Below are 26,182 nucleotides of genomic sequence, written 5' to 3' on the forward strand. Positions count from 1 at the left end.
CAAAAATACAAAATATTTGAGGTTCAGTTTTGCTATTTCATTCATATAAAATGGCATATTTTCCTTACTCATCCTTAGACAAAGGGTATAATATCTAACACCCACCAGGATCAGTCTGCAGTTATTAGATTTGTACCAAGTCTGTCTAGAAAAAAATTCAAGAGGAGGGAAAAGCAGTACGTAGGGCACAATGAATATGAGAAGTAGCCTCAGAAGTAAACTGGGTAATGGACCATACTTCAACATCTCAAATTTTGTACCATTGAAAACAGAGGATAAAATATCTCTATATAAACTTCCATTTGAATATGAAGAACAGTGATAAAATTGTTAACATTTCAGTCTTAATTACAGAAGAGTAAACAGTTTTAACTGGACAGTTAGCAGCTAAAGGACACATAAGAATGACTCACCCATAGGCCAGTTGTCATACACATGTTTTGCAATATCTGCAGCAGAATCATTTGGTGAAAACAAGAACTCTTTCGTTTTCCCACTTACCAAGATGAGGCGCAAATTTATCTGTAAAGAAAATGGAACATTAGGAAGATTTGCTAAAAATAAATACAAATGCACTATTTAATCAAAAGGCTATTTAAATTGCCAAAGTCATTCACTGGTTTTAGCAACTAATCAGTCCAAATTAGTCTGGAAAAAAAATCACAACAGATTTTAACAGACAATATTAAATATAGACAACCGTATTTCAACCGTATTTGCATCAACCAAAAAGGATGGACAGAAGGGAGTTTTCCTATAGCTGGGCCAAGAAGATGACAATTATACTAATAAAATGTATCATGTATATTAAGGCTCTTTAATTTGATCACAATATATGCAAATGCCTTTTATTAGTTAACAGTACCATCAAATACAGTTTTTCAAGGAACAAATAAGTTCATTAAAGAACATTGCTAAATGCTAAGAATTCATCTTCTCTTGACCTTTTACTTAACTGAAGGAAGAAAAATAAGAATACCTGCTTCCTTAACATATGCAAATTTAAAAATATGAAATTCTGCTTCTAAAAATTAAACCCTAGATTAACTCCAAACCCCTCTTCTGTATATCTGCACCTTGACTGTCAGACCTGACTTTACCACATGGACCCACTACAGAATATTAGAAAGTCAAACAGCCTCTAGACAGTGCCTGTATGTTTTAGGACTTTGAATCTTCTGCTGATCTCTCTAACTTGCAACTTTACTTTTCTCCCAAGGAGAATAAGATCCTGACTCCGTGAAGTAATTAATAACACCATAATTTTTCTCTTAGATGTCATCAAACAATACGTCCAGATATTGGCATCTTCAGTTATTATTTCCCCCCTTTCTGTTTGAGAGTTACTAATGGACTGAATCAAGACATTCCATCCCTACAGGACCCAGCCCACAGACCAAAAAATGATAGAAAGACGTCCTAATGTCTAGGTCTCAAAACGGTCCTGGTTACAGCAATATTAGTAGTGGCTAAATGACTTTCAAAGCCTAAATTTCCATCCCCACCCCCTCACCATCTACCATTCTGTTCCAAGTAATATTGCTTAGTCAGGGCCGGCTCTAGGTTTTTTGCAGCCCCAAGCAAAAAAATGTTTGGCAGTGTCCCCGCCCTTTTTTTTTTTTTTTTTTTTGGCTTTTACACATGTTTGCACTTTGAAATGTTTTTGTTTGTTTGTTTTGGGTTTTTTTGACTGTTTAAAATTTAAAAAAAATGAAAACAGAGAATTTGTAGTTAGTGAAATAAAACAAATTTCCTACTAGTGTACTCATTTAATTTTAACAAAATCACAATTACAAACAATTTGGGTTCAACTATACAGTGTAATGAAAAACATTAGTGTCTTCTGGTGCGCGCAGTTTTTCATTAATTAAAAGAATTTATATGAACTAAATTTTTCTGGTTTTAATACTTGCATAGTCTTTTAATAATTCAGTGAAATCTACATTTTGTGCAATGGTACTTTCAACTGAAATTCATGTGAGTCCTGACAAACGATTTTCAGACATGGAGGACCTCAAATAATTTTTTAGTAATTTCAGTTCTGAGAAACTGCGCTCCCCAGAAGTCACTGATACTGGTAAATGTTAAAAGAATGCGTAATGCTATAGCAGTGTTTGGCGTGAGGTGCTCGGGGCTGTACAGCCCGCCCATGGGCCCCCCGCCCAATCTCAGACCCGGCCCCACCCCTGCAGAGGGGACAGTAACCGACAGAGAGGCTGGGGGGTGGGTCAGCCACGTGGATGGGGGCGTACCACGGGCGCCCGCCCAGCGTCGAGCTGCCAAGGGCAGCAGGTCCCTTACTGGCTGCGGGTCCTGCCCCGATCCCGGGCTCTGCTCAGCTCCGGCTCCTCTGCCACTTGTGACACGCTGCAGGGGCAGGCGGGGGGGGGCGGAGCCACATCGCCCCACTCCCCCAGTGGCGTGGGGCCAGGGCAGGGACCGCCCCCGGGGCCAGGACCCCTGCGCTGAGCCCACCGCCCCGGCCCCACGCAGGGGCTCATTGGTTGACTGAGCAGAGCCGGGGGAAAAAAAAAAAAAAAGGATGGCCGGAATCCCGCCCCTGGAAACGTACCGCCCCAAGCATGTGCTTGCTTTGCTGGTGCCTAGAGCCGGTCCTGAGCATAGTGATAACCACAGGGCTAACCTCCGCAGCACACTTGGGTGTGCTAGACAAAATGCCTTTAGATATATGGTTCCTCTTGCCCCTTTTCAGCCCTTGAGCTGTAAGACAATGAATAATTACTATAACAATAAAAAGTGAGGCTTTACTGGATTTTGACCTGTATTCAATAGGGTTTTTTTCCCACTTGCTGTATTACTCACAAATAGGAGCTTGAACAGAGATTCAGCTTAAAAGTTCTACAGGACATGATATTTCTATCAGTTTTTTCTTTGTCTGAAATTCCCTTAGGAATCCAGTAAGGGGGAAAATAGGCTACTGTACAAATGAAATGATTATTCTTTTTCTTAAACTCCTGTCATAATGGCAGAAACCTTGTTTTTTGACGATAGTCCAAATGTCAATGTTTATTTATTTTTGCATAAAGCCCATAAATAATTTTATGGTATACCACAGTATTTATTATTGTTTGCATTGTTCTGTAAAACACAGATAAAGTCAAAGCAGATGTAAGGCAGGAAGGGGCAGGAGTTGTAGAAAAGTTGTTTAAACAAGGAAGATTCTTCAAATGCTCAGACCAACCCCAACCGAAAAACTTAAGAACAGTTATACTGAGAAAGCAACAGAAGATTGCCAAATAGGCTGTTCACAGACACACATTACAGCATATACAAGGACTGTTTGAATTTTGTGTGTTTGGAGATATTCAATGCTACAGAAAAACCTCTAAACCTACAGTACTAGATTAATCTGTTTCAACAATCTGTGTTATATTTTAACAACTACTGTCTCTACTCTCACTGAATTGCCAAACAATCCAGAAGGTTGAGAAAGGATCACGTAATCTAAAATAGTTACACTACTTTTTTAGGTGCTGAATAGTCTTGTCACCAAACATTGACTGTCCAGCACTGCCAAAGACTGATGAGCTAAAACAAACAGAGCAATGCCTAAGGCAATAGTCCTTGTATTAATCAGAGAACTTATTCCCCACTTAGTATAGTATTTAGGGGATGGCATATTTCCTTGTTTTTCTGCTTCTTAGGCTTGTCAGGTTCACTACAGAAAACAAAAATGACGTAAAAATAGTGTGAAAATGTAAGTAAAGTTAAAGTAACTGCAACATTTTTGTCAGGACCTAATGCTGTCCCTTACACATCTCTGAGTAAATACAGAATTTAAAATGAAGATAAGCAACAGAAATGAAAAAGTGAGTAAAAATGTTCATTGACATTTCATTCTACATGGCTGACTCCATTACTGCTGAAATTCTGCTATTGTCTCAGAGGTTCACATGACCCTGTGATCCAATATCAAGATGCTTCAGCTAACGCTAACAAATTTTTAAAGAGTATACACTACAACTATATGTAGACCAAGGTTTTTGTCTCAAAATGTGACCATTACTGAATATTAGCAAAAGCCTGAAGCAAATCCCTAAAATACTTAAACAGATGTTATGTCAAGTTATGTAAGGAAACAACTGCTCTAATAAATGGTTAAATATTTTCTTATTTATAGCAATGCAGACTATAGTCATATTTTTAGTGTGCGTGCTTGTCTAAATTTTAAATCTATTTTTTTAAATCTTCTCTTGAAGGAATCTTACTGTTCATTGTGGTGTGACAGTCTCACAAGGTCTGAATCTGAGAGTCTAGTCTTTAAAATCTCCTTGAGGCACCGTGAACTGTTATAGGCATTCAACTCCTATACTACTTACTCTGCAAAACTCTCCGATTAAGATGATCTTTTTAAAGATACTATTGCAAATTTGAGAGTCTGAATGCATATAGTAGGGGAGAGCCTGAGTAATGGACGAGTTATCTAATATACAAGTAGCTAATTTTAAACTCCTACGGTTATACAATGATTCAGATGCCAGTTGTATAATACATCATATCTCATCATTTGAAAGGCTGCAATGGAATTAAAATGTGTCCCCAGATGATTACCAAAAAGAGTTATTTTTCTTCCTTCTTCCTAAGGAGGTCCTCTATCCTTGTTATGCCTTCTGTGCTTTTCATGATCGTGGCTGGTTTGTCCCTCCATGGGGGGATAGGATAACAATGAGTCTTGTGATTCTTTTTATGAAGACTACAGAAGATAGGTTCCAGCCTCTTGCTGTGGGCAAGACAACCCCAGAGTCTTTGCTATGAATTTTAAAATTCAAGTTTCTGTATTGTAGTAACAACTGAGATGTTATTGATGAAAGGTGAAAAGAGCCAGCGATGTTAGAAGTAATATTTAGTGTCAATTCTGGACTATGTCCACTCTGGTTGGTTCTTGCAGAATCAAATTATGAACATTATGTTTGAGCATTTTAAGCATATAAAGTCACTAACTTAACATTATCTTTCATAACCCTCATTTCTTGCAGCTTAAAATGTTTTTATGAACACTGTAAATGTGGGGAAGGAAGTGACTTGGTGAACAAATTTCTTCACTGCAAGCGTGTTTACTGGGTGAAAACGACAGCCATTTTTGAAAAACAGGCTATAAAATTGTTTAAATGCTGCAGATTCCCTAGAGTTTCATTTTCTGACCCAAGATAGGATTCTGCAACACAAGAATACTGTAAACCGTTGTAAATAGCAAGAAGTGAGCAAAGTAAGTTACAGTATTTCCATCCTATTCTTTTAATTTAGATATTGATATTATCAATTTTTATATTACAGTGATGACTAGAGGCTTCCAATCAGGAAAAAAAGGACCTTCATAAAGCTATACATTATACATACATAGTGTTAGTACCTGTCCTGAATAATTACAGTCTATGATGTATCAGAGGGGTAGTCGTGTTAATCTGTATCCCCAAAAACAACAAGGAGCCTGGTGGCACCTTAAAGACTAACAGGTTTATGTGGGCATAAGCTTTCGTGGGCTCCATGCATCTGAAGAAGTGGGTTTTTTTACCCACGAAAGCTTATGCCCACATAAATCTGTTAGTCTTTAAGGTGCCATCAGACTCCTCGTTGTTTTTGAGACTATGATGAGGTCTCTGAGATAACTTGGGACTGGGTTTGCGGGTATTATTTTTCCACAAAGTATGCAACATTTACAAAATTCATAGAATCATAGAATATCAGGGTTGAAAGGGACCTCAGGAGGTCATCTAGTCCAACCCCTTACTCAAAGCAGGACCAATCCCCAAATAAATCATCCCACCCAGGACTTTGTCAAGCCTGACCTTAAAAACCTCTAAGAAAGGAGATTCCACCACCTCCCTAGGTAACCCATTCCACTGCTTCACCACTCTCCTAAGGAAAACCTTTTTCACAATATCCAACCTAAACCTCCCCCACTGCAACTTGAGACCATTACTGCTTGTTCTGTCATCTGCTACCACTGAGAACAGTCTAAATCCATCCTCTTTGGAACCCCCTTTCAGGTAGTTGAAAGCAGTTATCAAAACCCCCCTCATTCTTCTCGTCTGCAGATTAAATAATTCCAGTTCCCCCAGCCACTCCTCATATGTCATGTGCTCCAGGCCCCTAATCATTTTTGTTGCCCTCTGCTGGACTCTTTCCAATTTTTCCACATCCTTCTTGTAGTGTAGGGCCCAAAATTGGACACAGTACTCCAGATAAGGCCTCACCAATGCCAAATAGAGGGGAATGATCACGTCTCTCGATCTGCTGGCAATGCTTCTATTTATATAGCCCAAAATGCTGTTAGTCTTCTTGGCAAAAAGGGCAAACTGTTGACTCATATCCAGCTTCTCATCCACTGTAACCCTTAGGTCCTTTTCTGCAGAACTGCTGCCTAGCCACTTGGTCCCTAGTCTGTAGCAGTGCATGGGATTCTTCCATCCTAAGTGCAGGACTCTGCATTTGTCCTTGTTGGACCTCATCAGGTTTCTTTTGGCCCAATCCTCTAGTTTGTCTAGGTCCCTCTGTATCCTATCCTTACCCTTCAGCGTATCTACCACTCCTCCTAGTTTAGTATCATCTGCAAACTTGCTGAGGGTACAATCCACGCAATCCTCCAGATCATTAATGATCACTAAATTGTGGGAAGGAAACTTCTTCTCTGTCATGCACAGGAAATATGTTTACATGAAAAACTTGTTGGGCCAAGGGAGTAGAGAGGGTGGCAAACAGCATATAGGAACACAGAGATTTAAGTTTCCCTTTTTGCAGTCTGATATATTTAGTTCCTGGTTCTTTTCATAATTAATGTTTTAAAAGAGAGAGATGTTCTCCAAAGCTTAAAAATAAATCTGGGGCTCCTAAAGATTCAGTATCACTAGCCCAGAAAAAGGCCTCTCTGTCTCTAGGTACACATCACCACACAATACAAACTTTACTTATCAGTGTCAGATTTGCTTAACAGAGATTGTAAAGAGCTGAAAAAATCAAACCAGTGGCTTGAAGAAAAAGCTTGGATCAATGCTAAGGTTCTTGGAACACACAGGCTAAAAAGTGAGGTCCCCCTCCTCCACCAAAAACTATGAGGATTGTACTGTTTTTCTGAGTATGCCATGGCTCTTTTGTATCTCTGGGACGTCCTAGCAGGCAACACAAACACATACCTGTCAAATATCCAAATATTTTTTAAAGCGCCACACAATCATTCTACAAAAAGAAAAGGAGGACTTGTGGCACCTTAGAGACTAACAAATTTATCTGAGCATAAGCTTTTGTGAGCTACAGTTCACTTCATCCGATGAAGCTCACGAAAGCTTATGCTCAAATAAATAAATCTGTTAGTCTCTAAGGTGCCACAAGTCCTCCTTTTCTTTTTGCGGATACAGACTAACACGGCTGCTACTCTGAAAACAATCATTCTAGTTTTTCAGGATCAGGAATACCATTTTACAGTATTCTGCTGTTCAGGGACCTCAAACTAATTATGAATATATGTTTAAAAAAAACATTTTACCCTTATAATGTCCCATTCTTCAGAAGCATGCTCTTCTTTATACTGCTATGACTAAAATAAAAACTAAACCAGAATGTAATTTTACACAAGATCATTTCATCCCAAAGGAACCCAGAGCACTTTACAAACTTTATATACTACTTAATAAAATAGATAAAACCCCTGATTAAAAACATGTACAACATAAAATACATCCACATGACATGATAAAATTTATTTTAATAATGTTTCCAATATTGGTTATTCTATTTATTGTAAGAGAACTGACAATGCAAGAAATGGCTTTGGAGAACTTTCACCTTTAAGTAAACTTTGATTAACTATTTTATATTTCCTAAAAGGAACTACTACTCTGACATTTTTTACCTAAGACTTCTATAGCGAAGAGATTAGAGGGAGAAAAGTTAGTCTCCCTGTATTTGGTTTGTTTACTCTGGTGCAGTTAGGTTCACTGTTTCTCCAATATAGTTAGGCTCGGCAGAATTCAATTTTTATTTTTTATAATTTTGACTGATATCAATGTTAATTTCAAGCATTTTTTTATTTTTATCTATTTAAATTTTCATAGTTGTGGGAAATTATGGGGTGAGAGGGTGTCAGACTATAGTTATTTAATGGCTGTCACAGAGATTCAAAAAGTTAAATTTTATAACCATTAAAACACAAACTGTCAATATCACGTCAAAATAGAAAAGTAAATATCCTTAAAATCAAAATAAAATAAGTTTTCAAGCAGCATTTTTCTTACTTTGCTTATCTGTAAATTTATATTATTGACAGAAATATTTGTTTGTTTGTACATGTATAGTGAAATCGACATTTACCAACATTTAATGATAAAAATCTAATCCTTCCAACTCTAAATATAGTCAGTTTCCTTGAGTATCTACAGGTCTTTCCCACAACATGAAAGAAAATCAGTTTTTTTAAAAAATAGGAAAATGTGGTCCTAAACCTGCACCGAGGACCATGCAGTCATATCCATGTCCACACAGAGCCCCTACTGAAGTCAAAGAGGGTCCACCTGCTTGCTTCTGAATGCAGGATGGGGGCCTATGAGCTGTGACTATAAAACCACACATATTAGCTGGTGACAAGTATAGCCCCTGAAATAACTGAGGGGCGGGGGGGAGGCAAAGAAGTTGACTGCTATTTTAATAGTTACCATATCACATATGTTACAAACGCTATTCCATTAATGGATATGTTTTGAAGATACATATTATAAGTTGACTTATACAGCACTTGTGGAAATCACTAAGCTCTGCCCATAAAATGGCCCTATTTCTATAGTAAATTCCTTATTTTGAAGCAGAGGGAGATGAACAATGGACAAAGATTAAAGAAAGTAAGTGACAAAAACAAATTTATGGCATGGAGCACTATGAAGTTTTATTGCCATTCATTTGGTAGACCTGCATAACTCACTTGTAGCCACACCACTTTTGAAAAAGGTGGTCATCCCAAACATGAGGCCATAAAAACTTTACAGTATGCAGTGCTTCACTCTCTAGATTTATATGAACTATGTAACTATTTTTATAACAGGAGCACTGATCACTTTATAGGGAAACAAATAGTTTTAAAGAAAAAAACAGACTTGTTTTGTATGTGTAATTGGCCCCTTGAAGTGAGGAATGATTAGGAAGTCTTTGTACAGGTAAGGCAGTCTCAATATACATTGGCAAAGTTTGGAGAAGCAAGTAAGGGGAACAGAGACAACACTAAACTTGTTAAATTAAATTACATTTCATTCCAATACAACTCAGATATTGAATTGATTTGTTCTGTATCTAGAGCTCTGTTAAACAGTAATAATGACCATTTCAAAAAATTTCTTAGAGATAAGGTGTGTGAGGAAATATCTTTTATTAGACCAACTTCTGTTGGTGAGAGAGAAAAGCTTTTGAGCTTTCTGTGTAAGCTTGAAAGCTTGTCTCTTTTACCAACAGAAGTTGGTCTAATAAAAGGTAATTACCTCACCCACCTTGTCTCTCTAATATCCTGGGACCAACGTGGCTAAAACAACACTGCATTCAAAAAATTCCTTATCATTCAATCCCCCTTTTCTCGCCCTGTCTCCCCAAAGATCTTTAGGACTGGGAGTGAACCTTTGCTTGTTACGTGAAATATCTAAAACACTATTATATGACCAAAACTAAAAATAATTATTATTGGCCTAACTGATCAAAAGATTCAGAACCACCTGGACAATGCAAACCCCAGACGCTGGCTCCATAGGAGGCTAACTTATTCAGGGTCAAATGGACAAAGTTCACCTCCCAAATCAATTATTTTTACCTGCCGTCGGATGTCTGGCTACGCAGCTCCTGTTAATTCAGTTTACAATTATCCATTGTCTCCCCCTGGAAAGCTATTGCATATGGCTAAGCAGCCCACTGGAATTATTCTAGTTCTATTGTAAAAAACAAAAAAACCCTCAAAGAAGAAACAGAAACTCCATAATTTATATATGCTATTATTAAATTAATGCAGCAGCCCCATTCCCCCCAATCCCAAATTCCTCACTTCCCATAAACATCACCCCAATAACATTTGCTTCTTAAGCAGCCCTTCTATACAGAAGCATCTTTCCCTCAATGTCAGTAGATTCTGGTTATTTTGGACCAATGAGGGGAGTAGTATCCACCAAGTCCCATAGAAAACTAGTGTATTCTACCCACAAAGTCATCTTTAAAGAGCCTGCAAACATGTAGAGAGGAGCTACAAGGAGTGGGGCAGGAGGAGCCAAAATTATCCGTGCCAACAGTAACGTGGGCCTCCCAATTTGGAGGTAGGGGTATGTGAGTGCACACACGCTCTGTGGAAGAGAAAGAAAGACATGACTAAAGAAAATGGAAAAAAATTAAGACAGCTGCTTTATGGCTAGCAACTTTTATTTTATTCATGTTCCTACATATTTTCATGTATGACCCTTATAAGGAGAGGAAGAAAGAAAGACATTACTGGTGCACTAGAGAGAGCATATAGAAAGGTCCTCGTGCACTAGGAAAAGGCGGGAGTGAAATGGCAGTCTGGGTTTCCTGCTGAGAGACAGAAGGGAATGAAGCAGAGAACACTGAAGACTGGGGAAGCTTGTGCAGTGGAGCTGGACATGGAGACATGAGGAACTCTAAAGCCTGAATCAAGAAGTCAGTGAGACCATAGGCAAAGATGAATACAAGCTTCCAGATGTAAATCCGGATGCAGCTGAAATTAAGGGCAAAATTCTATTAACTTCAACGGGACCAGAATTTGGCTCTTCAGCTGAAAATCAAATACAAGGATGTCACTAAAACACACAATATGAAACCGAACGTTTCAGATCTGTGTTATTAACTGGCAATGAAGTCAGCATATTTAGGAGTGCAAATGATGTATGGTCATGTGATCTCATTAGATCCAATACACTAATTTTCCAGCACATTAAGATAGACAATGCTCATTCAGTGATACTGCATTTACTGTGAATACTAATTTCTCTGAACTAATTTAAGAATGTCAGTTGTGCATTGCCTAGGGAGCTAATTTATTTACTTACATTTATTTTAAATGGATTAAAATGAATAAAAATGGTTTAAAAAACAACAAACAATATACATAGGAGCACTCAGTTTTCCAAAATTTACTTTAGCCACACCAGGATTCTCCCATGAGCCCAGGTTACATTAGGAACAGAGCAGGACCAGAGGAGCATTTCCATGTTAAAGAGTGTATTATTTTTTTTCAAATTATGAATGACATGTTTTACTACCAAAAGAGAAACGAAGGTAGTTAAGGTATTTTAGAAGCTTCCTTGAAAGTCTTAAGATATAAGACCTCAGGGGGGAGAGAAAGAGAGAGTTTCTTCATCCTTCAAAATTATTTTGTTTTTTCATGGAGATGGGAGTCCCATGTATCAGAGCATATGGACTAATGTCATGGTGAGTCTCCCACCAGCAGACGAAGGCTGGATAGCTCTCCTTCTGAAAGCTATTAAAACTGTTCTTTGTTTGGGCCCAAAGTGGATGGGTACAAGAGAATGCCAACATGCTCCCATCCAGGGTGGCAAGGGAAAGAGGGACAAGCCTACGGCCAAAATGCTGAACCTATATATGGTAATGCAGCCATTAATCCAGCTCAAATTTCTGTTCTATTCATATTCTATTGTAAAGCATGTTGCATTTGTTATGTTTTTAATGCTGTATTCAGAAGTGTTTTAAATAGAAATCTTTGAACAAGTGCAATAATTTTACATGAAATGCTGAAATGAACAATATCTGCCACTGAATTTAGACACAGCTTGAATAATTCTAGAAAAAAAATGGCCATGCTGCAGTGTAGGGAGAAGTGAAGAGTTATTGGCCATTCATGTAGTGAGGTCATTGCTTATTCTTTAAACACACTACACATAAGTTACTAGCCAGAAAATGATGTGGAAAATGGTGGTCCCATGAAGGGTCCCAGGGTCAGCATCCCTACAGAAACCTCAGCACTCTTTTCCGACCCAACAGATGAACATGGTAGAATTTGTGCTTCTCACCAATGTGTTGTCCTAGAGTCCTGGTGGTGGGACCCACAGTCCTCTCTTGTTTCTATGGCTTGGCTACTATGCATCTGGTAAGTTTTTCTAGCCTCGACTGCAAGTATCAAGAAAAACTGAAAAAATTCTGTACTTACAAGTATTTTTTTTAAGTGAGCAAAGCAGAGAATTACACCCTGAAGCAGAGACAGATTTCAGTTCACTTGAGCAGAAATACCATGAAATTAAATTTTTATCATCAGCAACTGATTCCAAGTTTCATTGGACTTACTGTGTACCATGGCAGTCAGCCAGAATTTTGCCATTTCAAAGCACTATCTAAACCATTGAGCTGTGATAATTAAAGGCAAAATACAGGACATAAGATATTTTTATCTTTGATGCAAAAGATAGTAAAGTTTAATTGAAATGGCTGTTTAAGTAACTATAGATCTGGTTTACTCAAGTGAAAGTAAGCAATTCAGACATGAATGAAAGCAAAATCCCTTCTTCCTAATTGGGTTCTTCCTAATATAGCCCATAGCAAACATTTAATCACATGATAAGAGGATTAAGGATTGTGAGGTTACTTGCTAGTTCCCCTAGAACAAAACTCCTTACAAGCCAACAACATGATCTAGGCCATTGAATGTGCTTCTCAGAGCAGGCCAATGGTCATTCCTTACCTTCAGAGGTTTTCATCCTTAATGAGTAACGCTTAAAGCACAATAAAACATAAAACTTGCTTTTAAAGAAATGTACATATTTGTTTTGTTCAAACACCAAACGGGATGGGATAAATTCATCGCTGATGCAGCCCCACTGAAGTCAACTGACTGACATCAAAAGCATTACATCACAGATTAAGTTTGACCCAGGTACTATTCTGTTCAGTATATTCAGTTGTATATTAAAAAGGGTAAATGTAGCTTTTCTGGATTTTTGCTGTATCATGCCAGTCCACTGCATGTATCCTACCAATCAGTAGGTAGACAAAAGTTACGATTATACCACTTCCCTTACAAAGGGAGCTTGGGCAGCATGTACTAGCTACTTGTTATTAATGGGTAGAGATCATTACTCAATTTTTCCGCTTTGAATGTTTCTTCTACATCTACTGTAGACTTCTATAAAGAAACCTGTACTTTATCAATTGCTATCTGATCACTTGATCCCTTTTCAGCCCTGAGTTCCCAATCCAATATTTCATAACAACCCCGGATGCCTCTCTTAGGGTTTTATACACCATTCATTGCCATAGTAGCGAAGAACTTCCAGCTGAACTGGATCTGCACCAAGATGTCTATTGGATTTTGTGGAGTCTAGTGCTTTTTCTCCCTTCCCTGATACAGGAGGCTCTGCCTGGGAGACACTTTAATATCCCTCACAGTGATTACAAAATAGAAAGACTTAATATTAGCAAGTTTTTTCCTCCATCCAAAAACAATTCTTTTCTGATAAGCCACCTGATATGCTTCACCAAAGAAGTGAGCAAGGTTAGGCTCTATAAATTTGGCCTACTTGTGCAGTTCTCTGCATCTTAATAATTGTTTGTAAAGCACTCTGAAGTATTCTCTTTAGATGATTCAACAGTAAACAAAAATAACTTTCATAAGCTTCTTACCATTTAGTAATAAGTCTACAGCACAACTGATTCGAACATGTATGCAGCACAATGTATGACAATCCACATTTAATAGGCTTTCCCCCTCCCCCATCTAACAGCATTTTTCCATCACACCTGGCATAGGATAATTTTAGACCTAGGATATTTGGACGCTGAAGAGCAGCAGATTGACCGTTTTGATTCTCATTGTCTTTGTCAGCTGCTCCAAATAAAGTGGCAGGACAAGATCAACAATGAGGATACTTGTAGCCAAACCCAGCAATCGCCTCCATCAGCACTGGTTTGGTTTTGACACCTTTCTTGGTGCAGGCATTTTAGGATGGAAGATCAATGAATTATGAAGTTCCTTTACCAAGCAATGCAGCTACAAATGGTCAGCAATAACACAATTGCCGAAACTTCAATGTCACCATAAGATCGTCAGTGATGGAGAGACTGAACATCCAACCAGACCATCTTAAGGACCTAGCTACACATCAATCTGGGTGGCACTTTATTTGCAAGGAGGCTACATTCATTTGGGATTTGCCTTGAATGATGAATGAATGAGTGATTAGAATCAATCATATTCAATATCCTCAAGAACATGTTTTCACCACTTATGTTTAGTATATTTGGCACAAACACAGTTAATACCATGATAGAACTAAACCTTGAAAGGAAGGATGCTTTTGCGGCTAAAGCACTGGAATGAGACTCAGGAACCCTCTTTATTCAATTCCAGTCTTTGCCACAGACTTCGCAAGTCACTTCACCTCCCTGTCCCCAGTTCTCATCTGAAAAATGGGGATAATAACCCTTCCCTCTTTCTACACTCTGTTCCTCCTGTCTATTTAAACAGTAAACATCAAGGGTCTGCACTTGTAAAGTCATCACTAAAATGGGGTCCTGATCTCTAACACCATATGTGTTAAAATTGAATAATTCTGTGATATTTTAATGGATCTCATAATGCTTCTCACAGACTACTCACATTACTTTAAAATAAAGGCATTTACCTAGCACTCCCAGCTATCTTCGAGACACCACTGACTTCCTGAGGAAACTACAATCCATCGGTGATCTTCCTGAAAACACCATCCTAGCCACTATGGATGTAGAAGCCCTCTACGCCAACATTCCACACAAAGATGGACTACAAACCATCAGGAACATTATCCCCGATAATGTCATGGCAAACCTGGCGGCTGAACTTTGTGACTTTGTCCTCACCCATAACTATTTCACATTTAGGGACAATGTATACCTTTAAATCAGCGGCACTGCTATGGGTATCCGCATGGCCCCACAGTATGCCAACATTTTTATGGCTGACTGAGAACAACGTTTCCTCAGCTCTAGTCCCCTAATGCCCTTACTCTACTTGCACTACATTGATGACATCTTCATCATCTGGACCCATGGAAAAGAAGCCCTTGAGGAATTCCACCATGATTGCAACAATTTCCATCCCAACATCAACCTCAGCCTGGACCAGTCCACACAAGAGATCCACTTCCCGGACACTACGGTGCTAATAAGCGATGGTCACATAAACACCACCCTAAACCGGAAACCTACTGACAGCTATGCTTACCTACATGCCTCCAGCTTTCATCCAGACCACACCACACGATCCATTGTCTACAGCCAAGCTCTACGATACAACCGCATTTGCTCCAACCCCTCAGACAGAGACAATCACCTACAAGACCTCTATCAAGCATTCTTACAACTACAATACCCACCTGCTGAAGTGAAGAAACAGATTGACAGAGCCAGAAGAGTACCCAGAAGTTACCTACTACAGGACAGGCCCAACAAAGAAAACAACAGAACGCCACTAGCCATCACCTTCAGCGCCCAACTAAAACCTCTCCAATGCATCATTAAGGATCTACAACCTATCCTGAAGGATGACCCATCACTCTCACAGATCTTGGGAGACAAACCAGTCCTTGCTTCCAGACAGCCCCCCAACCTGAAGCAAATACTCACCAGCAACCACACAACAGAACCACTAACCCAGGAACCTATCCTTGCAACAAAGCCCGTTGCCAACTGTGTCCACATATCTATTCAGGGGACACCATCATAGGGCCTAATCTTATCAGCCACACTATCAGAGGCTTTTTTACCTGCGCATTTACCAATGTGATATATGCCATCATGTGCCAGCAATGCCCCTCTGCCATGTACATTGGCCAAACTGGACACATTCTACGTAAAAGAATAAATGGACACAAATCAGACATCAAGAATTATAACATTCAAAAACCAGCCGGAGAACACTTCAGTCTCTCTGGTCACTCGATTACAGACCTAAAAGCGGCAATTCTTCAAAAAAAAAAAAAAAAAAAAAAAAAGGCTTCAAAAACAGACTCCAACGAGAGACTGCTGAATTGGAATTAATTTGCAAACTGGATACAATTAACTTAGGCTTGAATAAAGACTGGGAGTGGATGGCTCATTACACAAAGTAAAACTATTTCCCCATGTTTATTCCCCTCTCACCGCTCTTCCTCAGATGTTCTTGTCAACTGCTGGAAATGGCCCACCTTGATTATCACTACAAAAGGTTCTCTCCTCCTCGCCTCCCCCGCTGGTAACAGCTCACCTTACCTGATCTCCCTCCTTACAGTGTGTATGGTAACACCCATTGTTTCATGTTCTCTGTGTATATAAATCTCCTCACTGTATTTTCCACTGAATGCATCCAATGAAGTGAGCTGTAGCTCACGAAAGCTTATGCTCAAATAAATTCGTTAGTTTCTAAGGTGCCACAAGTCCTCCTTTTCTTTTTGCGGATACAGACCAACACAGCTGCTACTCTGAAACCATTTACTTGAGCGTTAGTTTTAAAAGAGATTATTGACTAAAGGGTTAATCAACACAAGTGATGAAGAAGAGCTACTCCTCAGAAAATAAGAGTAACTAAACCTTTGGTACAGGCCAATGAGGGGGTGGAGGGTAGATATTACAGTATATATCAGAAAGAAATACTCCTTGTTAGGACTGCTTCTTTTTAACTCAGAGTTATGGAGGCAGGCATAACTCAGTTGTGCCAGGTCATTTCTAACAACAGGAATTAAAATATATATATATATTTTTTGACACACACAAGATGGGTGATGTAATCTCTTTTATTGGACCAATTTCTGTTGATGGATGAGACAAGCCTTCAAACTTCATAGAGATTTTCAGAGTTTACATGAGAAATGCTTTATTTTTGGCTATGGAAGACTGGGATTTAAAATCTCTTTACAATTGTTGTCATGGCATTATAAACGTTACTTCAACTACACGTTCTGGTATAAATGAGTATCAGAAAGTAATTTAAACTGATTGCCCTTGGAACAAGTCACCACCCTGTGTACACAAAATCTTTATGAAAAATATATACAAAGTACTGTTGACTTGGGGGTTACAAGTGGGAGTTATTGGTATTTTGTGAATAGCTAGGAAATCCATTTGTTCACAATTCCCTAGATGATGTTTGATGAGCTCCGTCACAGTCATGGCATAGTTACATTTACAATTCCACAACTGTCTTGCAAAAACTGAAGTGTACCATCATAGGACACTACAATGAATACAAGAAACAGCTGTTCAATATGAAGAGAGAAAAAATCCACATAGTTAAAGCTATTCTATTCTTTCCAATATGTTTGTCAGACAAATCACTGTACAAAGCTGAAAGGAGGAACTGGTGTTTAAAAAGAAGACTGCATTTGTTTTACAAACTAGTTATCAAGAAAACTATTGTCTCAAGCTATCCATGCTAACCACAGACAATTTGCATCAACCTGCGACTAGTGATACTGTCACTTAGTGGTGCCACAGACAGCTATGGCATCATCTGCTTTACTATTACCATTCTTATTTATAAATTAGCGTTTTTAGAACATTTATGAAATCTCATGTGAATACAATTGTATTTCATTGATTTCTTCAACAGACAAGACGCTTCAGCTGAAATAAATAGACTATCAAGTTATACAGGATGACTGTTACAAATACTGCACAGCTGCGTAGTATCAGAAACCGAGGAGCTGAGTAGGTGGATAAATGTATGTAATGTCAGACGTTGTCTAGCATTTTTCCTCCCCATCCCCTGAACACACGATATAAGAAAGTTGCACCTCTTGCTGTCTTTGGAACAATTAGGTAGAAAGGACAAAAATACAGCTGCATATATAATTTTATTTCCATGAACCTGCCCAAGTGTCAGATCTTCTGCACGGAGAAGCACCATTCGGGACAGTTAGTTCTGATTTGCCCCATAGAACTTTGGCCAGCATTTAAAACTTAAATTGAATTTCTAGTTGAAGTCTCAGACTTTTATAGTAAATTTAAGACCACTACTAAGCTCTTAACTGAGGCAGAGATAGGTGCAGCCCAGAAAACAAAGATGAAGAAACTGGCAGAAGTAGCACGCGAGAGAAAATAAAGATGACAGGCAGAAGGAATAACTGAAAATTAAACTCATGGAGAGTGAACACCAGTTTGGCCTTGTGAAGAACAAAGGATTCCAGAAATAATGGCGGAAAGCGGAAGAACAGTAGCTAAAGGAAGGTGCTCAAATACCATGGTGATGAATGTATTATAAAGCGAGACAGATGTAGTCATCCAAAGGAACACTGAATAAAATGGTGAAGAGAGTTCCCAAATTTGAACACGAGCCAAATTCTGCTCTCAGTCTCACTTGGACGATAGCATTACATGGATGCCATAGTTCTGAATTTGATTTGTTATGCCTAAATTAAGGCAACAAAGGAAACGAGTAGGAAGGAGAAAAAACACAAAATACCTCACCTAGTGGAGGGGAAGGACGAAGCAGAGAAAAAAGGATTTTTATGAAAAAGGGAAGCTACATTGAATGGACTTTTCTTTGTTAATTTAACCTAAAAAATAAACATTTCTGGACCAGAAGAGGAGTTGTCATATACCTGACATGTATATAACTCCTCTAGTCCCCTCCCTTGCCAAGAAACATTTTTCTGCAATATCTGTCCCAATCCACTCTCTCTTACTAGTGGTACCTGAAACAGCAGGATTTTCATCAACCCCACAAAATGTGTGGGTAATTTAATGTTGAATTCATCAACATTAATTTAATCCACTTCCCTTCTTCACTCTTTGGATCAATCTCTCTTTGAAAGGAGCACTAGGGTCGCATCCAGAGAGAGCAGATGGTGGTTAAGTACATTGGAGAAGCACAGGGCTCCCAGATGGGCAGTTTGAGATCCACTGGTTTGGGGCAAGGAAGATGTCCCCTGCTCACCATCAAGCAAACAGAAGAACACGTAGAAACTTGGAACAGTTTCTTGACTGATTCAACAGTAGCCCAGAATGATGTTAGGTTTCAGAGTAGCAGCCATGTTAGTCTGTATCCGCAAAAAGAAAAGGAGGACTTGTGGCACCTTAGAGACTAAAATTTTTTTGAGCATAAGCTTTCGTGAGCTACAGCTCACTTCATCAGATGCATTCAGTGGAAAATACAATGGGGAGATTTATATACACAGAGAACATGAAACAATGGGTGTTACCATACACACTGTAAGGAAAGTGATCAGGTAAGGTGAGCTATTACCAGCAGGAGAGCGGGGTGGGGGTGGGGGAGGGGGAAGAGAACCTTTTGTAGTGATAATCAAGGTGGGCCATTTCCAACAGTTAACAAGAACAGTAGCGGGGAAATAAACAAGGGGAAATAGTTTTACTTTGTGTAATGACACATCCACTCCCACTCTTTATTCAAGCTTAAGTTAATTGTATCCAGTTTGCAAATTAATTCCAATTCAGCAGTCTCTCGTTGGAGTCTGTTTTTGAAGTCTTTTTGTTGAAGGATTGCCACTTTTAGGTCTGCAATCGAGTGACCAGAGAGATTGAAGTGTTCTCCGACTGGTTTTTGAATGTTATCATTCTTGATGTCTGATTTGTGTCCATTTATTCTTTTACGTAAAGTGTGTCCAGTTTGGCCAGTGTACATGGCAGAGGGGCATTGCTGGCACATGATGGCATATATCACATTGGTAGATGCGCAGGTGAACAAGCCTCTGATAGTGTGGCTGATGAGATTAGGCCCTATGATGGTGTCCCCTGAATAGATATGTGGACACAGCTGGCAACGGGCTTTGTTGCAAGGATAGGTTCCTGGGTTAGTGATTCTGTTGTGTGGTGTGTGGTTGCTGGTGAGTATTTGCCTCAGGTTGGGGGGCTGTCGGGAAGCAAGGTGATGTTGTACACTACATGTCTTAAGCTTAAAACCAAAAACGCACAAACAGGAAGACACCATGACAATCTGATGATGCAAAGTGGGAATGAAAGACTCAACTTTCTCATCAAAAACACTAGAAAAAAGCGAATACAGTTATTTATATATATAAAAATAGGACAGAAATTTAGGAAATTTGCCTAAAATAATCAGTTGTGTTTTCCTTTAATTGATCTTTTCAATTTGTTTTTACCTCCTTTCCATCCTCTATATCTACCACACACAAGCCATCTCAATAACTCAAGCAGCATATACATGGTATACATGAAGTGTTTTGCTAATGTGCATGACATCTGGGGTTCTTATGAGTTTTTTGAGCTGGGAGTATACATAGTTAAATTTTAAAACAAAAGAAACAAAAAGCACCCCCACACCACCTATTTAAGAGACTATCAGATACTTATATGGTTCCTATTACTGGAGTATCTGAGTGCCTCACAATCTTTAATGTATTTATCCTCATAACATCCCTGTGAAGTAGGGAAGTATCACCCCCATTCTACTGTTGGGGAACTGAGACTCAAAGAGGTTAAATGACTTGCCCAAGTTCACTCAAAGTCTGTGGAAGACCAGGGAACTGAATCCAGGTCTAGCAAGTCCTAAACTAGCACCCTATCCACTGGATCATCCCATATATAAGCAGAGACAAATTTAAAGATGCGTGTTTGACTTAACTGACTTGGCAGCATCTTTTAAAGCTTCATTCAAATTGATTTCTGGCATGTGGCCTGAAGATGTTTGTTGATCTCATGTGTTTTGCCATCAATACTCAAAACATACCAAAATAAGTACAATAAAAGCCCTATTCTCCATCCACACACAAACTACATCGTCATGGAACTAAGCGGGTTTTAAATGGCTGAACAACTGCATGGTGCTGTTAGGAGCAAGCTGATCCTTGTTTAAAAAATGAATTTTAGTGCAGGCATCAAATTATCCATAATGCTAAAAATCAAGTTTATAATCTCTTCATCATCAGACCTGCTGAGACTGTAAGCAACTCAGATAATAATCTAAGAGAATGCGTTTACATTTATTTATTCATATTTACCCATCTATAGGCGTTAAGAAGGGATTCCCCACTTCACCCCTCACCGTATTTTTTTCCTCCTTTCTCTGAAGCATTAGGAATAGCCACAGCTGGAAACTGGACGTTGGAAGAGAAAGGACAGAGCTCTGAGGTGGCACCGAGCATTCTCTTTCCAAGGTGGTTGGCTGGCTGGTTATTGCTCATATGTTCAGGGTCTAGTTGATTGCCACACAGTTTGGTTGGAAAAGAATTTTCCCTAGGTCAGATTAGCAGTGACCTTGGGTTTTTTTCACCTTCCTGTGCAGCACGTAGGTGTGGGTTACTTGCCAGGATTATCTGAGTATATCTAACAATCATTTCCTTTCTTCTGCGGGGGCCTTGGGAACTGGTGCACCTCAGTCCCTCCTATTCTCTGCCTATGGCACATAATAATCTAGTCTCCTATAGGCTGTAATAATGGTCTAATTTCAGTTGTTGGGTTTAAGGTGCAGGTGCTGGGTGGTTTTGGTGGCTTGTGATATATAGGAGATCAGACTGAATGTCCAGTAGTCCCTTCTGCCCTTTAAAATAAAACAACCTTTGCATAGAGTTTAAGTACATTTGTACGTTATCAGAATATACTATTAGTTCTTAAAACTATAAAGCAAGATACATACACACACATTTGTCTCAGCCTCAACATAACTAACATATCTAGCTAAGAACTTATTTATTAAAACTCAAATGAAGGGAATCAAAGCGTCATTTCATTACTGCATAGAGGAAATATTCAAAATCAGCCACAACAAACATCTACTCGCATGCAGCTGTTATGTAGGAGTTATTTAAATGCAGGGAAGCTGAAAACACATATTCACACATGATAAACTTACCCGACTTCTTTAATCAACACACACGTATGAAAAAGTTAAATTATATAAACTATATAAGAAGTGGAGTACATCAGTCTATGCTCACACATGGTAAAATACTATGGTAACAGAGATTAGAGAGGTTTCAGAGTAGCAGCCGTGTTAGTCTGTATCCGCAAAAAGAAAAGGAGTCTTGTGGCACCTTGGAGACTTAACCAATTTATTTGAGCATAAGCTTTCATGAGCTACAGCTCGCTTCATCGGATGCATGCTGTAGCTCATGAAAGCTGATGCTCAACTAAATTTGTTAGTCTCTGAGGTGCCACAAGTACTCCTTTTCTTTTTTTAAGAGATTAGAGAGGTGTTAACATCAGCTTCCTTATACAATCAGCAGGTGAGCGGATGCCCCATTGCAATAGCCCGATATACAAATCACTGAGGATTCCTTGAAAAAGCAGAAGCACAATAAATGTCTTGTTGATAATGTAACTGGTTTTGTAAGTTTAAGTTTTCATGAGCACATATTTTGTGACATGAAATTTTTATGGGAAGAGGAACTTGTGCACTGGGGGACTTAGATTTACCAAAGATTTTTTAACTTTCCCTTGTTTATCTACGTATTTCTTACTAAAATTCCTATTTCTCAATTGGTATTGATGACAAGGACTTGCTTTTCTTCTCAACCCCCTCTCCTACTACTTGATCTTGCAGAAATGCCGTAGTGTTGACCCTGGATTCAACATAATTTCCACAGCAACAGACCCATCTGATAGATACAGAATTAAGCACTTCCCCATAGTATCAAGAAGGAGAAGCTGTGCTGAGGGAGAACATGTATCCATGTAAGAGTACTGGTAAACTGCTTTTGGTACAAGTTGTCTCTTTATAACTTTTGTATCAGCGCTAAAATCTGTCTTTGATGTCAAGAAGGACGGTCCAGTGGATAGCAATAGCCTGGAACTTGGTAGACCTGGATTCAGTTCCTTGCTCTGCTACAGACTTTGTATGACCTTGAGCAAGCCACAATCTTTGTACTACAATTCACCTACATGTAAAATATAGATAATGGTACTTCCCTATGTCACAAGTGTGCTGTGAGACATTCAGATACTACTGAAAGGACATGCAGAGCGGATAAAAATTGGGGTTTATTTTATTCAAATTTTTAAAAATCCAATTTTTAAATCAGTTTTTTATTTAAATGAGATTTAAAATAAACCTAACTTACATTTAAAAAACCCTGTATTTAAATTTTAAATTTAAATTATGACAAGTTACATTAAAGAATAAATTTACTGTAATTTATTAAAATAATTTAAATAGAATAAAACAATAATATTAAGCAGCATATGTTTGCTGCCAAGTTTTAAAGAAAATCATACCACTGAACTGAAGGAAGTCACTGGCCAAGCACCAGAGTTTGCCGAAGGGCTAATGCAGCTTGTGAATAGCAGTAGCCTTTTCTGCAGATGCGGAGAGAATATTTTCTTCATTTCAGTTTATTCAACCAGTTCAGTTCAATGAGGCATTTACTGAAAGTTAATAAACTAATGGGAGTTGAAAAAAGCAGAAAAGCTTCCAATCTATTAATAAAAATCAAATGCCAGAGGATAAGATCTACTAGTTCTAAAAATCTCAAAGGACATAATGACCAAAACCAAACAGTTCCATTCACTAGCTACAGATAATATTTATTTTCTTTAATAAATCAATTCAGTTTTAAATTAAAAGCAATTTCATATAAAGTTTCTGATAAACTTTATGTATCCAGCACATTTAAGAGCCTTATTTAATTAACACATTTTAAAATTATAGTTTTATGCATTTTAATTTCCATCCAAATAGAGCTCGGCAAAAATCACAACTGAAAATTAATCATTATCTAGTAAATAAGAAATACATCATTCACCATTTTTAATTGCTTAAATAAATGTGGATAGATATGGTGTATCCTCCTGGTTAGCAAAAAAGCACCAAAATATAGCGTAAAGGCTATATTTAATTGAAAAAAAATCAATGTTTTAATCGTTACCAGCCAATAAGAATAAAACTTTCTTTAGGAAAACAGTTAATGCAAATACTAAACAAAATTAAAATTATTTAAATTGTTTTGATTTACATCAATCCACTGGGGAAAGAGGGGGCATATAATACCTACAATTTTTTTGAATAATTAGTGTACTAATCCATGCCCTTTCTCCAAATTCTTGAGGACTTTCACTGAAGCTTCAATAAAGTAACAAACTGTGCATTACAGCCAAGAATAAAAGCTTGTCCAAATAATTTTAGTTGATTAGAACTGTACTAGGAAACTACTTTTGATAGAAACACTTTAAAGTCTTTCATCAGACAAACATGATAAATACTCTACTTCTATTAGGTCCTCACTAAAATTTAATTTCAAATTTTAAAAGTTGACAACTCACTACTAAACTGCAGTACTGACAATAAGTGAGCTTCTCCCAGATCTAAACCCATGGTATTTTGGACCTTTCCAATATCTGCCTCAAAGGTAGTATTAAAAAGTTTAATTAGTTCTTGATGCAAGTACTGAACCAGCTGATCATCTTCACCTTCCTCCCTAAATGCGTCACTAAAATCATCAGGGGGCTATCTGTGCTGTGAAGGAAGAGACTATTATTGTGATTACCTGCTGCAATCTCTCTCTCAAACTACAGCAGCTACAGTGCAGTTCTTTAGAATGAATATAGCTCTGCACTTGATACTACACTACTCCCAGTGTTTGCAGTCATTCCAAGGCTTCTTAGAGCAGAGAACACATCAATATATTTACAATTAGCCCATTATTTAGATGTCAGGAGAATGAGTTGACCTATACCAGAGGTTTTCAAACTGTGGTGCGTGCCCCCTAGGGAGCGCAGCAGAATGTTCGGGCTGGCCCCGTGTGGGAGAAATGTTCGGGGACATAACGTCACAGCTACCCTGACTCACCTCAGTGAGCCACCCAGTATGTGGGTCTATTTAGTCGGGGGAGGGGGGAAGAAGGGGTCAAAACCAAAAATTGTAACTTAAAGGGAAACCTCAGCTCAAAAAGTTTAAATACTGACCTATGCTATATTAAAAAAATCCCTGTATAGTAGGTAAAAGAACTAGACTTGCAGAAGTCATTATATTGGAATACATATCAGACAAATATAATGGACCAGATTCCAACCCATTAAAACACAAAATAAGAATCTCTGGGGATAGAATGTCTGATAATAACTTTGATATTAATAAAGGACAAAATAAATTATTTGAAAGTTCAAAATATAAATCAGACATACTATTGCATCTCAGGAGAGAGACAAGGTTGTTAGCAAACATAAAAACGAATACAAATGATGAGAACATTTTCACTGCCATCTAGAATGCTAATGCTGGGCCACGTCAATTATACCAGACTGGAAGATAAATCTCCATACAAAATGTTCCTGGGAAAAATAATTCCAGGAGGTATTACATACCCATAAAATATTAATACTAAAATTTTATGTAGAATTCTCTCTGAGAAAATTTGTTTGCCATTGCATAAAGACAAAAGCAAACTGAGACAGTATTTCAGTACTACATTCCATAATAATTGCCAGTATACAGATTTGTGTTTTTTTAAAAAGACGCTCTTTGGGAAGCTTTCATTTGTAGTTAGCAATTATTGTCATTTATCATATAATACGTGCTATCATAATTTACTCTTCATAAAGACCTCCGCTAAATCAGGCAAAACGTTTTAGTTCTGCGGTTCCCAAACCTTTTATTAAGGTGACTTACCAACTGCATTTTGACTTTCTGGGGGACCCACCATTACTCCTGCTATCACTCCCCTTCCTTTCTCAGCCCTCCAGTCCCCCACTTCTCAGGCCAAGCCCCCTCTTTGGTTCCCCCCAAGAATCCCTTGCTCTCGCTCTCCCAGCCATGCCACCTCCTGTACCCCAGCCAGCTCTTCTGTCCTCACAGCAAGGCCAAGATCACTACACTAAGCTATTGATTGTCTGCCTGCTCACTGGCTCTGCCACTGCCTGCATCCTCCACACTGCTGCTTGCTGACCAGAGGAAGTGAGCTCAGGATCCACCTAGCAGTGGCAGCATGGAGGAAGCAGCCTGTGCTTTCCCCACCCATGCCCCTGAAGCGTTTCCTCCGCGCTGCTGCTTGGATCCTGCTCCCCAAAATGCTGTTGCCTGATGACTATGGGAAGTGAGAGCCTGGAGCAGGGGAATGCCTCCAAGGCACACACAAAGCAGGTAAAAAGAACAAGGAGTACTTGTGGCACCTTAGAGACTAACAAATTTATTTGAGCATAAGCTTTCGTGGGCTAAAAACCCACTTCATCGGATGCATGCAGTGGAAAATACAGTAGGAAGATATATATATACACACAGAGAACATGAAAAAATGCACGTTGCCATACACGCTATAAC

At 38.6% G+C, this 26,182-nt stretch overlaps 1 protein-coding gene across 1 annotated transcript in view; it reads right to left on the bottom strand.

The window, feature by feature from the left end:
- Positions 1-26,182, bottom strand: part of UBL3 (ubiquitin like 3) — a 76,026-nt gene that overhangs the window by 11,686 nt on the left and 38,158 nt on the right. The window contains exon 2 of the mRNA XM_027827129.3: positions 414-522. Within this exon, the coding sequence (XP_027682930.1) occupies positions 414-522 (109 nt within the window). The remainder of the gene's footprint in view (positions 1-413; positions 523-26,182) is intronic.

Source organism: Chelonia mydas, chromosome 1 (genome assembly GCF_015237465.2).
Source record: "Chelonia mydas isolate rCheMyd1 chromosome 1, rCheMyd1.pri.v2, whole genome shotgun sequence".
Taxonomy (NCBI): domain Eukaryota; kingdom Metazoa; phylum Chordata; order Testudines; family Cheloniidae; genus Chelonia; species Chelonia mydas.